Source organism: Moschus berezovskii, chromosome 1, assembly GCF_049115385.1.
Source record: "Moschus berezovskii isolate FMDL1 chromosome 1, NW_MosBer_1.0, whole genome shotgun sequence".
In the NCBI taxonomy this organism is placed as follows: Eukaryota; Metazoa; Chordata; class Mammalia; order Artiodactyla; family Moschidae; genus Moschus; species Moschus berezovskii.
Window position 1 is genome coordinate 99,939,404 of NC_142460.1, and position 18,992 is coordinate 99,958,395.

Consider the following 18,992-nt stretch of genomic DNA (forward strand, 5'->3'; position numbering starts at 1 on the left):
CCAACTTAGAAAATTCAAAGGGAATGAATATGCAGAAAGAAGTCAATTGTCAGACTGATCCTTAAATGGTAAATAAAGAGATTGTGCTGGACCTTTCATAGACCTCTGCCAACGAATGCCACTATCTTGAGGCAAATGGGGATTTTCGGGCAGCACTATTAATAATAATTTGCCAATTGTGCCTGCTTCAGAACCACTGCCAAAGCAATCCAACGACTTTTCATTCCACTACTGTTGACAGGACAGCTAAGGATTTCAACATTTCCTTTTACAGTCTGAATAGAAGTTTCCTGCCTTGGGGACTGTAACAATATTTGCCATCATGAGGGGAAAAAAAATGTGGGTCCTGGGAAGTGGAAAGAGAGAGAGAGGAGTACTAATGGAAGTAAATAAAGATAAAGACAAAATCAAACGGGAATTATTTAAGGTTTAGATTTTGAATGCTTCCATCAAATTGATGTTTGGGAAACATCAGAGGACAAATCTTTGAAATTGAGGAAGTAAGCAGGTTGAAGAAAAGACTTTAAAGTTAGACTTCACATAAACTTCCTGTCCCCCCAAAAAGCTGGAATTTTTTAATTGAATACCAGCCAAGATGTCTCAACTTTGGGTCTTAGGACAGGCAAAAAGCTGATTATGTTAATAATATACAGAGTTCCACATTAAAAGTCTTTTTTTCAAAATAATTTAAAAATTCAATAAAATTGAAAAAAATGTTTAGAGATGAAAACAGATGAGATAATCTCCTGAGTTGTTTACAATTAGACATAAGTCAAGGAGAGACAAAGAGGAAATATGAGAGAAAAGAAAATGTAAACAGAATGAATTGCAACAGTGTTTTTGAAAAACATGCTTCTTATCCCCTCTAGAATCCACAGGCATTCCACAGAAGGCACTTCTAAGACCCAAAAGACAGGAGTTCAGTGGCATTCCCATCTCTGTCTCAACCACAGTGGTCTTACTTCTACCTGTTTTACATATTGGGCACCTGAAATAGATTCATTAGAAGGAAAGATCTGCTATTGAAAAATAAAACATAAACAATCAATCAAAAAAAAAAAACAGCAAAAAGGAAATGAGCCACTGAAAGTTCTTGATCAGGAAACGATATGATCAAATTGTGCTTTTGGAAACTGGCAACAAGTGCAAAATGAATTAGAAGAGGCTCAGCCTTGGAAATGATACCAACTAAAAAGTTATAGAAATTATCCAGCTAAACAGAATTTAAAATGTGATCTAATAATATGCCTGTGAGAATGAAAAGGAGAAGTATATGAAAAATTTTGAAAGAATAAACTTTAGTTTGACATCTGGGTGTTGGGCTTAATGCTAAATATGGTCTGTTTGTGCCATCCCCCTAAATTTATATGTTGAAATCCCAATGTGATGCTATTAAGAGGTGGGGCCTTAGCTTATGAGAGCAGAGCCCACTTGAATGAGATTCTGTTGTTGATGTTCAGTCACTTCAGTTCAGTTCAGTTCAGTCGCTCAGTCGTGTCCGACTCTCCGCGACCCCATGAATCACAGCACGCCAGGCCTCCCTGTCCATCACCAACTCCCGGAGTACACTCAGTATCCGATTCTTAAACCCCATAAACTGCAGCACACCAGGCTCCCCTGTCCTTCTCTATTTCCTAAAGTTTGCTCAGATTCATGTCCATTGAGTCAGTGATGATATCTAACCATCTCATCCTCTGCCGACCCCTTCTCCTTTTGCCTTCAACCTTTCCCAGCATCAGGATTAGTACCCTTATAAAAGAAGCACAAGAAAACTCTCTTGCCTCTTTGCCTATAAGGATATAGCAAGAAATCTGAGCCACAGGAGAGGGCCCACACCTGACCAGGTTGGTACCCTAATCTCAGAATTCCAACCTCCAGAACTGTAAGAAATAAATTTATGTTATTAGCCACCTAGTCTGTAGTATTTTTCTTATAGCAACCCAGACAGACTAAAAGAGATACTATATGTAATGTATTTGGCAAAGAGATTAAAGACATCAAAACTGACAACTGTGACTATTAAAATCTCATAGAGAAATCCAGAATTTTGAAGAAGTTGAATAGAGTGGCTACTGATATAGATGATCAGCAGACAGAAATGCAAAATTGAATTTTAAAGAAATACCAGGGACAGGACTATGGATTTGGAAGTCATCCTCATAAAAAGGAAACTGAAATAATACAGATTGAGATCCCAGTGAGAGAGATCAGGACCCAAGGGCTGAAAATAAAGACCCAGAACATGCCCACATTTGGGGGACTGAGAAACGAGAACCCAGAGGGTCTGCCCTGAGTTTATGATCAGATACTTACTTGATAATGTTATTCAATATACTTAGGTGAATTTATTTTCTGATTTTAAGAAATTTCATAAAAGATATGAAGTGTGCATTTATCAGTCTAATCAAGCTTTTTGATCTAAGATACTAAATATTTAAAATCATGTGATACTATTTAAAAGTAGCTGATTGTTTCAATCTAAAAATATGGTAAGTTTAAACAGAATCTTCAATAATGACGTAGTTATGGATGATGTATTTATCCACCAAAAAGAGTATCAAAAACCAATACTCCCCCGGGCAAGGGAATAGCCAAGTTTGTTTCTGTTTCCAATGAATGACATTAGCCCAGTGTAGGTTTCAATCAAAATGGGTTCAGTGAGCACCGTCAATCCCTTTCCTCTTCCAGATCCAGTGGAATTTCTGTGGGTATTCTGGATAGCTGGAACAAGCTTAGACGTGAATCCAGACAACTGAAGAGGAAAAGAAGACACAGAATTAGTGAGTGCAAAATAGGTCCAGAGACATGCCCTCCCCAGCCAGTCCTCACAAAAGTTGACTACTCTCCTGGAGCTGCCCTTATTCTTACTACTTAAACAGAAATCATTTCTTGGAATTGTTAATATTGCTTCTGTTAGTCTTTTAATGGATTGATCTGTTAATAAATTTTGTACTTAATAAAATTAACTACCACATCTTATTTATTTTTCATTATTCATAACTTGTACAACATTAAGAAGTCAGTTTAACAAATATTTGCTGATAGTCTAGTATGGATCAGACACCTGTCATGTACTGCTGAAGATTCAGACAAGTGAGATATAGCCTCTGCCCTCACAGTGTGTGTGCGCTAAGTCACTTCAGCTGTGTCTGACTCCTTGTGACCCTGTGGAATGTTGCCCTCCAGGCTTCTCTATCCATGGGATTCTCCAGGCAAGAATACTGGAGTGGGTTGCCACGCCCTCCTCCAGGAGATCTTCTCAACCCAGGGATCGAAACTGTGACTCTCACATCTCCTGTATTGGCAGGTGGGTTCTTTCTTTTTTGCCACTTTATCTATTTTTTAATCGAAGGATAATTGCTTTATATAATTTTGTTGTTTTCTGTCAAACATCAACAAGAATCAGCCATAAACCATGGCTGATCTCTCCCAAACCTCCCTCCAATTCCACGCCCCATCCCACCCTTCTAGATTGTCACAGAGCCCCTGTTTGAGTTCCCTGAGTCATACAGCAAATTCCCATTGGCTATCTATGTCACATATGGTATTGTAAGTTTCCATGTTACTCTTTCCATGCATCTCACCCTCTCTCGCTTCTCCCCCCAGGTCCATAAGTATGTTCTCTATGTCTGTTTCTCCATAGTTGCCCTGCAGATAAATTCATCAGTGTATCAGTATATATTTATATTTCTCTTACTTCACTCTTTGTACACCTCATTAGAATGACTCAAACGTGTTCCTTTTTATGGCTGAATAATATTTCATTGTATATATGAACCACAGTTTATTTATCCGTTCATCTGTTGATGGATAGGTGAATGTACTTATATGCAGGGTACATCACAAGAAACGCTGGGCTGGATGAAGCACAAGTCAGAATCGAGATTGCCAGGAGAAATATCAATAACCTCAAATATGCAGATGTCACCACCCTTATGGCAGAAAGTGAAGAGAAGCTAAAGAGCCTCTTGATGAATGTGAAAGAGGAGAGTGAAAATGTTGGCTTAAAGCTCAACATTCAGAAAACTAAGATCATGGCATCTGGTCCCATTACTTCATGGCAAATAGATGGGAAAGCAGTGGAAACAGTGGCAGACTTTATTTTGGGGGGCTCCAAAATCACTGCAGATGGTGACTGCAGTCATGAAATTAAAAGACGCTTACTCCTTGGCAGGAAAGTTATGACCAACCTAGGCAGCATATTAAAAAGCAGAGACATGACTTTGCCAACAAAGGTCCATCTAGTCAAAGCTATGGTTTTTCCAGTGGTCATGTATGGATGTGAGAGTTGGACTATAAAGAAAGCTGAGCGCTGAAGAATTGATGCTTTTGAACTGTGGTGTTGGAAAAGACTCTTGAGAGTCCCTTGGACTGCAAGGAGATTCACAGTCCATCCTAAAGGAGATCAGTCCTGGGTATTCATTGGAAGGACTGATGTTGAAGCTGAAACTCCAATATTTTGGCCACCTGATGCAAAGAGCTGACTCATTTGAAAAGACCCTGATGCTGGGAAAGATTGAAGGTGGGAGGAGAAGGGGACAACAGAGGATGAAATGGTTGGATGGAATCACTGACTCAATGGACATAAGTTTGGGTAAACGCTAGAAATTGGTGAGGGACAGGGAGGCCGGGTGTGCTGCTGTCCATGGGGTCACAAAGAGTTGGACACAACTGAGTGACTGAACTGAACTGCACTGAACTGTCGATGGACATCTAGGTTGCTTCCATATTCTAGATATTGTAAATAATGCTGCAGTGGACATTGTGGTACATGTATCTTTTTCTATTTTGGTTTCCTCGGGGTATATGCCTAGGAGTGGGAGTGCTGGGTTGTAAGGTGGTTTTATTCCTAGTTTTTTAAGGAATCTCCATACCATCTTCCATAGTGGCTGTATCAGTTTGATGGGTGGGTTATTTACCACTGAGCCATCGGGGAAGCCCACAGAGCAGTGGCACTATAATAATATAAAAAAAAAAAAAAGAATGAACTTGTAATGATCATACAAAGTCCATGAAAATAAACAGCAAAAATAGGCACAAGATATTATAGAAAAACAAAAGAAATCATATATGGTTAGAGGATCAAAAATGACTTCCAAAGGAGACATTTGAGACAATCCTCTAAGGGTTAATAGGGTTTCAGCAAGTGAAATGAGGTTAAAGAAGGTCTAGCTGACTGCTGCTGTTCTTTCTAGCCCAGCATCCTTCTCTCCGTTTGAGATTCTTCTTCCAGTAAGAGTGCCTCAGGGCTTCCCTGATGGTTCAGTGGATACACATCTGCCTGCCAATGCAAGAGACACAGGTTTCATCCTGATCCAGGAAGATCATGTATGCCACAGAGCAACTAAGCCCATGCACCGCAGCTATTGAGCCTCTGCTCTAGCGCCCAGGAGTCACAACTGCTGGAGCCTTCACACCGAGAGCTAGTGCACCACAGCACAAGCTATCCAACCATCTCATCCTCTGCCATCCCCATCTCCTTTTTTCTCATTGCAGAGAAGCCACTGCAATAAGAAGCCTGCCCACCACAACTAGAGAATAGCCCCCACTTCCCACAACTAGAGAAAAGTCTGCACAGCAATGAAGATCCAGCACAGCCAATAAATAACTAATTTTTAAAAGATTAAAAAAGAATGCCTCTATTTTCCTTTGAAGAGCCACGTTCTTCCATTTAGTGAAAATAGCTTAAGTGGAGCTGGCTTGAGTACATGACTGAGTTCTAACCAATCAGAGGAATCCACAGGAGATCGGTTTAGGTATCGGCACATGACCAACGCGGCTCTGAAACATATCATCCAAGTCCAGAGGTGTTCATGGTCATTTTGGCCACACATTGAGAACCTTACTGAGACTGAAAACAATAAAAGTGAAAGACCTAAGACATGAAAACAGAGAAATTCTTCACAAAACCATCCGAGTTACTAGATACTAGATCAGTCTACCCTGAACTTTAGGTTAAATGAATAATAATAAAAAAAATCATTCTTTTGGTCAAATCAGGTTGAATTGGGTTGAAAGGAGGGTAATTTAGGGAGCACTGCAAACAGAGATATAAAGAAAGAAATGAATTATGAAAGCCCAGATCTTTGTATTTCCAATTAGCTTATTTACATCCATTAACTCATTCCAGTATAAGCCACTCAGGTAAGTAAAAGAAGGCATCATTATTTCCATGTTAGAAATCAAGGCTCAGAGAAAGTAAATGATTTGTCCAGAGTCACTCTATTTTCTGCACACTGGTGAAAAAGAATATTAGGAACAAGGGACTATTCACAGTGAGATCCAAATATGTTTTCTAGGCAACTGGCCTGCAAGTCTAAATTAAAACTTTCAAAGTATATTCCAATATCCATATAAATTATTATGCATGTTCAACCAAGTGACAAATGTTTTTCCTTTTCTCCATGAGGAGGGCCAATCTTTGCTTTAAGGGACTAATGCAGAGTGATGATTTGATGAAGAAAGAGGAGCCTGCAGTTGTTACCCATAATCACACTTTCAATATAAGTTTTATCCTGAACTGTTAGTTTTATACCAAATTGCCCTTGGGCGAACCACTTCTCCATTGTAGCCTTAGTTTCTTTGTTAGTAAGAAAAAAATCTAAAATTTAGAATATATCCATCATTACTATTTGACCTAATCTATAATGGACAAGGGGCTTCCCTTAGCTGGTAAAGAAACTGCCTGCAACGCAGGAGACCCTGGTTTGATTTCTGGGTTGGGAAGATACCCGGGAGAAAGGATAGACTACCCACTCCAGTATTCATGGACTTCCCTGGTGGCTCAGATAGTAAGGAATCCGCCTGCAATGCAGGAGATCTGGGTTTGATTACTGGGCTGGGAAGATCCCCTGAAGGAGGGCATGGCAACCCACTCCAGTATTCTTACCTCGACAGAGGAACCTGGAGGGCTACAGTCCACAGGTCTACAAAAAGCTGGATATGACTGAAGCAACTTAGCACAACACAGCTCAGCGCAAAAGGGACATAAAATAGGAAAGAAAAAAAAAAAGCCATGCAAATAAAACTTGTGTGAGTTACTTGTTCTGTTACCTTTTACGTATCTGAAAATGGGAAAATAATAATTATGGTAAATACCAACTTCATCAGACTATTGCATGAATCCCAGTGAATTGTTCAAAATATTTTAAAGCATACTATTTATAGATGTAAATATTATCACAGGCAAGAAAGAGTTTAGATTCCTTGGTCCTACTTCTTTTGATTCCAGACTTTGAATGCCAATTTCCTTAATATGCATCATAGACTTGAGAAAGTATTTTTCTAATCTTGTGATATGCCCTATTTTAAAGTAATAAAAATTCCCTGGATGCCAAAGGATTTATATTAAATTCTATTCAGAAATCATGACTTCAAAAGACATGGGTTGAGCATCAAAGTATCTCTTCCAAGGTATTTATCAATTATAAAGGAAAAATACTAACTTTACAAAGGAGCAATCTGGCATACACCATCTTAGACAAATGATTAAGGTTAATATCTGTAACAAGGTATACAGGCACAGTGAACCTGCAATATGATGCAGTGAAAGAACACAGCATCACTTCTGCAGTATCTGTGCCCTTAAAAAAGTAGACTTCAACCTAATCATGAGAAAACATCAGCCAAACCCACCATGAGAACATTCTATCAAAAGCCCCAAGGTCATAGGGAAAAAAAGAAGGAAAGACTGATAGACTGTCACAGTTTGGAGGAGAATGAAGAAACAGAGTAATTAAATATAACATGGAATCTTGAACTGAATCCTGGAGTACACAGAAGACATTAGGAAAAACAAAACAAAACGCTGATGAAATTTGGATAAGGTCTGTATTTTAGTTAATAGTACTATGAAAGTGAAAGTGTGTCTCAGTCGTGTCTGACTCTTTGTGACCATGAACTGTTGCCTTCCAGGCTCCTCTGTCCATAGGATTCTCCAGGCAAGAATAGTAAAGTGGGTTGCCATTTCCTTCTCCAGGGGATGTTCTTGACCCAGGGATAGAACCTGGGTCCCTTGCATTACAGGCAGACTATACCATCTGAGCCACCAAGGAAGCCCTGCTACAGGATAGTATTGTACTGATGTTTTATGTCTAGGTTTTGATACCTGTATTATAGTTATGTAAGTTTCTAGAAGAGTTTGAATGAAATTCTATTTAGGAAAGAATTCATGTTCTTAATTTTCCAAAGGGATATAGAAAAAAATCAGTCTTGATACTTTTTGAAATTTGTTTCTTAGAACACTACATTTCCTTATAGGTTGGGTGATCATGTCATCAGTCAGTCAGTCAGTTCAGTCGCTCAATCGTGTCTGACTCTTTGCGATCCCATGAATCACAGCACACCAGGCCTCCCTGTCCATCACCAACTCCCGGAGTTCACTCATACATTATCCAACTCAGAATTCTTTTGAAAAGCAAGAAAATGTTATTATTAATAGTATTAAAAAAAAAATGCCTGAAGACTTGGGGAAAAGTTAGGGAAGAAAAGCTACAATCACATCAATCACAGCTGCTTTATTTTTATCAGTTTTATATATTTGGGTTCTGAGAAACGTTTTCTTTTTAGAAAACTTTTCCTTTAAAAAATAAAAAACTCCACTATATTAAGCTTGCCTAAGAAACTCTCTGATAGTCTGTTCAATCCACAAAGAGATATAGTGCCCATGCTCTTATTTATCTTTCACAACCAAGCTCAAATCCTTTCACTTCCACAATGCCTTCCCAAACAGTCAAGGCAAAAATTACTTTTTATTCTATCACATTTCATATATGCATCTCAAACATTTCATCCAGTTTTCTGAGAATCAGAGTCACAAGTACGGCTATTCATCTATACAACTAATCTAGTATTTCTCTACCTTGGAATTATTGCTATTTGGGGCAAGGAAATTATTTCCAGCAGGGGAATATGTCCTCCAGATTTTAGAAAGCTAAGCAGTAGCACCTCAACCCCAGGTGTGACAACCAAAAGTGTTGTCCACATATTGCCAATGTCCCCCAGGGATAAAATTGTCTCCTGCTGAGAACCACTGAACTAAAGGAATTATCAGTTCAGTTCACCTCAGTCACTCAGTTGTGTCCAACTCTTTGCGACCCCATGAATCACAGCACGCCAGGCCTCCCTGTCCACCACCATCTCCCGGAGTTCACTCAAACTCATGTCCACAGAGTCGGTGATGCCATCCAATCATCTCATTCTCTGTCATCCCTTTCTCCTCCTACCACCGATCCCTCCCAGCATCAGAGTCTTTTCCAGTGAGTCAACTCTTCGCATGAGGTGGCCAAAGTATTGGAGTTTCAGCTTTAGCATCAGTCCTTCCAATGAACACCCAGGACTGATCTCCTTTAGAATGGACTGGTTGGATCTCCTTGCAGTTCAAGGGATGCTCAAGAGTCTTCTCCAGCACCACAGTTCAAAAGCATCAATTCTTCGGCGATCAGCTTTCTTCACAGTCCAACTCTCACATCCATACATGACCACGGGATAAACCATAGCCTTGACTAGATGGACCTTTGTTGGCAAAGTAATGCCTCTGCTTTTTAATATGCTATCTAGGTTGGTCATAACTTTCCTTCCAAGGGGTAAGCTTCTTTTAATTTCATGGCTTCAATCAGCATCCACAGTGATTTTGGAGCCCAAAAAAATAAATTCTGACACTGTTTTCCCATCTATTTACCATGAAGTGATGGGACCAGATGCCATGATCTTCGTTTTCTTAATGTTGAGCTTCAAGCCAACCTTTTCACTCTCTTCTTTCACTTTCATCAAGAGGCTTTTGAGTTCCTCTTCACTTTCTGCCATAAGGGTGGTATCATCTGCATATCTGAGGTTATTGATATTTCTCCTGGCAATCCTGATTCCAGCTTGTGTTTCTTCCAGCCCAGCATTCCTCATGATGTACTCTGCATATAAGTTAAATAAGCACAGTGACAATATATAGCCTTGACGTACTCCTTTTCCTATTTGGAACCAGTCTGTTGTTCCATGTCCAATTCTGACTGTTGCTTCCTGACTTGCATACAGGTTTCTCAAGAGGCAGGTCAGGTGGTCTGGTATTTCCATATTTTTCAGAATTTTCCACAGTTTATTGTGATCCACATAGTCAAAGACTTTGGCATAGTCAGTGAAGCAGAAATACATGTCTTTCTGGAGCTCTCTTGCTTTTTCCATGATCCAGTGGATGTTGGCAATTATACATGTCTTTCTGGAGCTCTCTTGCTTTTTCCATCCAGTGGATGTTGGCAATTTGATCTCTGGTTCCTCTGCCTTTTCTAAAACCAGTTTGAACATCTGGAATTTCACGGTTCATGTATTGCTGAAGCCTGGCTTGGAGAATTTTGAGCATGACTTTACTAGCGTGTGAGATGAGTGCAATTGTACGATAGTTTGAGCATTCTTTGGCATTGCCTTTCTTTGGGATTAGGATGAAGACTGACCTTTTCCAGTCCTGTGGCCACTGCTGAGTTTTCCAAATTTGCTGGCATATTGAGTGCAGCACTTTCACAGCATCATCTTTCAGGATTTGAAATAGTTCAACAGGAATTCCATCACCTCCACTAGCTTTGTTCATAGAACATGATATATCATGAATATTCAGATCAAACAGATCTGGCCTTACACTGCTAATGTGGTTCTCACTAGCTATGTGATCTTGGGCAAGTCTAACCTCTCTGAATTTTATAGTTCCTCATATAAAATAAGGATATTAATAGCATCAAATTCATAAGTTGTCTACAAAGATCAAACTTTAATAAATAAGGATTTGTAAAAGCTCTATGTGCATGTGTCCACCTACTAATGTCTTCCAGGAAGGTTTGGGGAAAGGATATAAGATTAAGCTGGAACTTGGAGTCATATTGCAAAGGCATTAAAGGAAGCCTATTGCCAATAATCAATATTGTCAATAAATAATTAACTACGTCATCATTGAACTATGATTTCATAAATTCCAAGGTTCAGTTCACCTCAACTTTTCCATGGGCAACACCTTCTTGGGTGTCAGGATGCCTTTTCACAGATTATACATACATACATATATATATATATATATAAAATTGGGTTACAGAATGCCTCCCCAGTCCTCATTGTAAGTTTTATTTCATGAGAATTCTCTGTGGCCTCAGAATCAAAATTCTAGAAAGAAAAAGTTGACACTAGTTTATATTCACTGAACTTGGCATTTCACTCGAGTAAGATGCCCTTCATTTCTAGTCATTTCTGTGAGCCCTTTAAGAAGAAGATGGACCATGAAGACAGAGGGACAAGCTGGGCATGACGGAGAGGCAGACAAAAGGCCAAGTCCCCAAGCTGGCTCTTGAGCATTTCAAGCACCTGAACTTAATCTGTGTGACAGGAACGTTGTGTCATTTGATATGAATGCCACCAGCCACATACTTTTCTTTAAAAGCTTTTATACGCCCACCCCTGGCTCCCTCTTTTATTCCAGCCTCAAAAACAGAGGGTCAAGTTTTAACAACTCCGGTTACAGAAGACCTGTGTGCTGGTTAGGGTAAAGGATAGGTGTGTGTGTGTGTGTGTGGTGTGTGTGTGTAATATTCTTGACTTCACAGCGGTTATTTTGTGTGTGTGTGTGTGTGTGTGGTGTGTGTGTGTGTGTGTGTGTGTGGTGTGTGTAACATTCTTGACTTCACAGCGGTTATTTTGTGTGTGTGTGTATGTGTGTGTGTGTGTGTGTATGTGTAACATTCTTGACTTCACAGCAGTTGTTTACCAGCTGAGTGACGGGGCCCCTGGTTTGCTTCAGGTGCTGTCTGCCAGCAGTTCACTGCCCAAAGTCTCAGTTTTCCTTATTACAGCCATCCCTTGCTTCCTGTTTACCCCGGGTAAAGAGACCAGGTTTCATGCCTGCAGGCCCACATTCCTTTGCTGAGCAGGTTTTCCAAGCCTCAGGCTACAGGTTTCACCCTTCCATTGTAACAAGTGAAGCATGTTGAAATAAAAAGTAAGTCCATCCAACACCCAACAATGGAAACCACTTGGGAAGCCGGACAACTGAACAGAATGTTTATATCATCCTTGCACAATTACTTAGAATTATCTTTATAGAGACACTGTGACTGTGAGTATAGAGCAAAAAAGGAGGATGAGGCAGAAGCTTTTTTCCCTACAAATTCTAATTTCCATCCTCATCCTATTCCATTTCCGCAACCCTCCCCATGCATATATGCACATGTACGCACGCACACATGCACACACACACTTTAAACTCTAGCTTAAGTGAATGACTCTTTGTCCAAGAACATTTTATACACCTTTGTAATTTGCAGCTTCTAATCATGTTTTTTTTTTACTTAATATGTCTTTCTGCATCTGCTTTGTTGGCTAAATCACTCGAGTTTCACATCAAATGTTATCACATTTGTTAACTTTAGGACTTATCCTTTTTGTTGGGCTCTGATAGAACCTTTTGATTCTATCAACAGTATTTACACATTAAATTATAATTTGTTAAGTACCATTTTTGCATTCTCCCTCTAGACTATAAATGGCATAAATGTTTTATTCTTCTTGCTATCCCAACAATTAGGGCTTCCCTGGTGGCTCAGCGGTAAAGAATCTGCCTGCCAATGCAGGAGACACAAGTTCGATCCCTGGGTTCCGAAGAGCCACTCGAGAAGGAAATGGTAACCTACTCTAACATTCTTGCCTGGGAAATCCCATAGACAGAGGAGCCTGGCAGAATACAGTCCATGGGGTCACAAAAGAGTAGAATACAACTCAGTAACTAAACAAACAAAATCCCAATGATTACCCACTGCATTGCCCTGCATATATTAACAGTATGCCAGGTGGACACTTAACAAATATTTGTTAAGGAATGCCATGGCAATCCAGTGGTTAGGACTCAGTGCCTTCATTGTCAAGACCAATGAAATCAGTCATTCAATCTAGGTTCAATCCTAAGTCAGGGAATGAAGACTCCAAAAGTTGAGCAGCCAAACAATTAAAATAATAAAAATAAACAAACAAATATTTGTTCAGTCTATGTGGTGGGAAACCAAGGGGTTAAGAATATAAAGTTACATTTGATTACTAAAATATTGGTTCATAATTCCCTCAAAAATAAGAAGAAAGATGCCAGACAAAAGTAAAAAGAGTTGGTCTGTAGCTCACTTTGATTAGGCAATAGAGCTTTCATGATCTATTCACTACTATTCTAAAGCTCTGGACTCAATCACTAGTTCCTCTCAACAAGACTCTCCACACAATCAAAGAATCCATTAAGACAATGTGAAATCAAGCACAGTTATCACTTAGATCTTTGATCTATAATTTGCTTAATAAATACCTCCCTGTAACCCATCTTCACTGATCAAACTCACTTTAATTGTTCCTGCAAATTGCAAGCCCTCTAAGGTTCATGTAGATTAGAGAATATATCACAAGATTCCTTTAACTGCCCGTTATCGATCATGCCTCTAATTAGGAGTAGCCTTAGCAATGGTGGGGGCTTCCCTGGTGGCTCAGTTGGTAAAGAATCTGCCTGCAATGCAGGAGACCTGAGTTTGTTCCCTGGGTTAGGAAGATCCCCTGGAGAAGAGAATGCAACCCACTCCAATATTCTTGTCTGGAGAATCCCATGGGCAGAGGAGCCTGGCGGGCTATAGTCCACAGGGTCACAAGAGTTGGACATGACTTAGCGGCTAAACCACCACCACCACCACCATAGCAATGGTGGCTTAAGTTGATTTTCAACACATGGAGCCAGTCTTGATGGTTCCAACTGGTCAAGACTTCTGACCATTTAACTGGGCCTACCTAAGTGTCCAAAGAATGACCTCTTGATGTCAGAGGGCCAAAAACTCCACCCTCAGATCATGCTGATGCTGACATTTTCTGAATATGCTTCCGAAGAAGAAGCAGTTAACAGGTATGCCTGCATGGAACACAGATCACCTCAGCTTTTTCTTGCCTTCAATCACCTTTCTCCATGCCTCAGACCACCCTGCTTCTTTATCTCATAAAGATCTCAAGCCTCTTGCCTTTGGGGAAGCAAATTGGAGATCTGTTCTCCTCTCTTCTTTTTTTCTCCTTGTGAAGAAATCCTTTCTCTGTAGAAAACCTCAACATCTAAGCATATGGCTTGCTGTGCATTGAGCAAATGAAACTAATTCTGTAACAAATGGTTAAAAGAAGAAAGATACGACTAGAAGTTGCAAATATAAAGTGGATGAAACAATTAAGAATAACTGACCTTGGTTGTAAAAATATGATATCATATCCTACCCTATCATATATCATAGCAGTGACTATGAATATGCACACACACAGACTTCCCTCTGGTTTTTAGGCATTTCCTTGAGCATTAACAAATTGAATGCGGAAATACAGTTGTTATTATTATAATACCTCAGTCAATTCACTTAACCACTCTAAGAACCTTCACTTTTAAAGTGGAGATAGCATTCTGACCTCAAAGAGTATTTGTTAGTTGAATTACATGAAAACGTGCAAACTGTAATCAATAAATATCATGTAATTACAAAATTTATATGAAATTATTATGTCTTATAATAATAAAAGCAATACCAAAAATGTTATTTTCTATTTTCACAACTGTTTTATATGAGTAATGCAAAGTATGTGAACGCGCAGATTGAAAAAGTTGGTAAGGCTTGGAGGTGAGCAAGAATATCTGGAAAGAGGCCACTTGACTGTCATACTTATCAGATGTGGAAATGATGTAGACTTAGTGAGATAGGTAAAAGAAGGAATGAATTTTGACATAGTATTTCATAAATTGATGGGGACTTTTTAGATTAGTGCTAAAGGACTTAGAGATATAAATTTGAATTTGAATGCAATTTACCCATTAATGCTCCTTCCTCGGGTACCTTTCAGCCCAATCAATCCCATGACTCAGCTTTGCCCCAGTGTCGTATGATCTGACACCTATATTACCAGTTCAACTTTCTCTCCTGAGCTTCAAACAGATCTAAATTTCTAACTTCTGGCAACCAGCTCAACTCCACATTTTGTGAACATTTCAAACTCAACATGTCCTGAACAGAATCCCCACACCTAGTCTTCTTTTAGTTCTCTCCATTTAAATTAATGGACTCACCATCTACCAAAACAGAACATACCATCTTTGACTTCTGCTTCTCATTCACCTAGAATATCCTATCAGTTGTCTTCTTCCACTGATATCCTGAATATCTCAAGATTTCCTCATCTCTCTCCATTCCTAGCATCCCTAATGTAGTTTAGGTACTTATATGTACCATATGTGGAGAAGGCAATGGCAAGCCACTCCAGTACTCTTGCCTAGAAAATCCCATGGATGGAGCAGCCTGGTAGGCTGCAGTCCGTGGGGTCGCTGAGGTTCGGACACGACTGAGTGACTTCACTTTCACTTTTCACTTTCACACATTGGAGAAGGAAATGGCAACCCACTCCAGTGTTCTTGCCTGGAGAATCCCAGGGATGGGGGAGCCTGGTGGGCTTCCGTCTATGGGGTCACACAGAGTCAGACACGACTGAAGTGACTTAGCAGCAGCAGCAGCAGCATGTACCATATGAGCCAATACAGTTATGGTGAGAAATACACAAGATTAAACTCCAGCTAAGCTGTCTGTGTCTAAGACACTCCATGCACTTTCAACTGTCTCCACATCCTTACATCTGATCCAAACTTCTTTTTCAGTTCTTTAATACTTATTTTAAAATCTTTGTATTTTTATCTGCTTCCTCTATTAAATGACGCCTTCCACAAAGGCAAGAATCTTGTCTCATTTATATTTCTATTCTTAATCACAAGCATAATACCCACAACTTGTAGGTACAAGAAAACATTTGTCAAATAAAGAGATTCCAAGTGCTGTAGAATAAAAGACTCTGAGTAAAAACAAAATAAAAGGAATTTTATAAATGTACTTTTAAAAATAAGTTATTCCATTAGATCATAAATAACTTGAAATTTTTGACTGTGGAGAGCTCAGTTCCACATAATTCCCTCTCTTCTGCCATTGTGGGTTTCCTAAATTGAATTAGGGCTTCCCTCGAAGCTCAGTTGGTAAAAAAATCCGCCTGCAATGCAGGAGGCCCCAGTTCTATTCCTGGATTGGGAAGATCCCCTGGAGAAAGGATAGGCTACCCATTCCAGTATTCTTGGGCTTTCCTGTGGATCAACTGGTAAAGAATCTGCCTGCAATGTGGGAGACCTGGGCTCAATCCCTGGGTTGGGAAGATCCCCTGGAGAAGGCACTGGAGAAAAAGAGTCAGACATGATTGAGTGGCCTTCATTTTCAAACTGAATTAAATCACTTCAGGTACTTCATTTCGTTATGCACTTTTGCCGTATTCTTTTACTTTTTCCTCTTTCATTCATGAGAGAAATTTAAAAAAACTAGTTTCAATTACCCTTTAAAGATTGTATTATACCAAAATATTTATATAAAAGGGATTCTATATCCCCAGAATTACTATTCTTATTTATACTTTTGCATTAATATAACTGAATATTAATCAAAGCCAATTTTGGAAAAAGTCCTAAACACAAATAACTTCGTGACATAAAAACCAACAATAAAAGAGAAACAAAGACACAAAGAACTGGATCAGAGCAGTCATCATCTCATATCCCAGACTGAGGTCACTGGTTTTCTTAGAGGTCTGGGACTCAGGGTGGCCTTTGACTAAGAAATGGTTTGGCAAATGAAGGTTCCAGACTGTTTATAGGAAGAAAAGAAGACTTTGAAAGAATAGTTGAATGAGAAAATCCTTAAAGAAAATACACTTAACAGATTCACAGAGTAGTTTGATTGACTGAAAACAAACCAGTTAATTAACTAACCACTAGCCCTGCTCATACCCATGTATGCATGCATGAGCATGCACACACACACACACGCACGTACACACACACACACACACACACACACACCCCGCTATTCTTACTTCCATCTAAGGAGAGCTATATGAACCTCAAGCTTCCCTTTTAGCCTTGGCTGATAGGAAGTCTTGGGCAAAATGTAATGTCCCAGTCTACTAACTGCATTCATATATATTTAGGGGGTAGTTATTCTACCACAACCCCTTTATAAACTTTCTATTTTATATTGGATTATAGCCAATTAACAAAGTTGTGATAGTTTCAAGTGAATAGTAAAAGGACTTAGCCTTATGTATACACGTATCCATTCTCCCCTACACTCCCCTCCCATCCAGGCTGCCACTTAACATTGAGCAGAGTTCCCTGTGCTATACAGTAGGACCTTGTTTCCACTACCTTTTGATATTTTATTTTTCATCTTCCTTTTAAAGTGTTTGATTTTATTTCTATATGGCAGAAAAAAATAAAGCACTATCAAGCATTAGAGCCATGCAGTGGTATTTCTCTGCAGGTAACAGAACTTATTTTTAGTCCTTTACCTTGAATTTCTTCCAGCAAAGAACACTCAGAGAATAAGTGCTTAAACATACCAGGTATGAGAAATAAGAGAAGACTTGGCCCAGGAAGTGATGGATGCCATAGCCAAAGCAGGGGGTATTTATTTTTGACTTGTAATACAAAAGAGTGACTACTACTTCAAAATATATATTATATTAATGATTAGAACCAGATTCCCTTTAAAGGCTGGAAATGGCTTTGGAAACATACATTATTAAGCTATTTCAGTTGGATTAACATATATTAAAAAAAAGAAACAGATAAATGACTCTGCACTTTAATAAGGAAGAGGAAAAGAACAGGAGTTTTGGGAAGAACAAGAGAAGGAAAGAGAAGATGAGATTCTGAAGCAATGCATCTGAGCATTATTGTTAATAATGTCTTTTAAAAGTAAGAAGATCCAATATTCCATCTGAAGCTCTGGGCATTATTGTGATGTAAATTTCTATTGTATCTCCCAGAAGTCCTGAATGAGTCTTCTCTCATGTATATGTATTTGTGTCAGTGCTATGTTGTTCTATATGACTTTGGGTGGTTAAGAGTCAGACTAGGGGCTGATGTTTATGCTTGGGTTGAGGTATGGTGAATTAGGAGAATCACATAATCCATACAATGAACTAATTTAGTGCCTTCAAGTGCTTAACATCAGTGGCAAACCTTGAGACCATAAGCCCCTGAAGACATCTACATAAATCTTCAAAAGACTCTTGCCTTTTGCTGAGAGCAGAATAGGATTCTAGCCAATTTCACTTATGTATTAGAGGGAAAGAAGACCCCCTCTAGCCTCTAATCACATACATTTTGCCTCAGATCTTTTTTGTAAAATAATGGATTTATCAATTAAAATTATTTGTTTATACACATACATACTCACTACATGAAGAAGTATGTTTAAAATAAAGCAAGAAATGGAATATATGCCATCCAACCATAGAAGGACTTACATGCAGACTGCCATATTTTGAATTTATAGCAAATAAAGAATTATGATATTCTAAAATGATTGAGCGACTGAACTGAACTGAACTGAAAATGATGTGACAGCCTATAAAGATAAAATAGAAAGGACATAGAAGGTAAGAATTTCGAAGCCCTTATGCATATTCTTGTATATATCTGGTTTTGTTGAAAATATAAAGGCTGATTTTTCACTGCATTTATAGCTCTGTTTTACTTTCTGACTATTCAGAGTGTCCAAGAACAGTTTAAGTCTCCCTAGGAAAGTTGAAATAATAGTAGAAGGGGACCTCTCAGCCATCTGAGACAAATTTAAAATCTACTTGGGAAGATGAGATTTAAAGACATTAAAAATACTCTTAATTTCTTTACAATTTATGGAGCATTTATATATACTTTATCCCATTTAACCTTATAATGCCCAGTGAGGTTCAGAGGAAAGGGAGTTGTTCATCAAGTCCATTTTAGAGAAAATACTACCAAGGCTTAGAGGAAAAAAGTGATTAAACATGATCACAGAGCTATATCTGACTTCCTACTTAACACTATTCTACATTCCTTCTCTGAATAAAATAATTATAATTTAATTATACGGAGAAAATTCTATATACACTGTAAG

At 38.9% G+C, this 18,992-nt stretch overlaps 1 protein-coding gene across 1 annotated transcript in view; it reads right to left on the reverse strand.

Annotated features, from left to right (window-relative positions):
* Window positions 1-2,519: 2,519 nt before the first annotated feature.
* TPRG1 (tumor protein p63 regulated 1) overlaps window positions 2,520-18,992 on the reverse strand; it is a 156,231-nt gene continuing 139,758 nt past the window's right edge. The window contains exon 6 of the mRNA XM_055408077.2: window positions 2,520-2,752. Coding sequence (XP_055264052.2) covers window positions 2,558-2,752 — 195 coding nt within the window. The 3' untranslated portion in view covers window positions 2,520-2,557. The remainder of the gene's footprint in view (window positions 2,753-18,992) is intronic.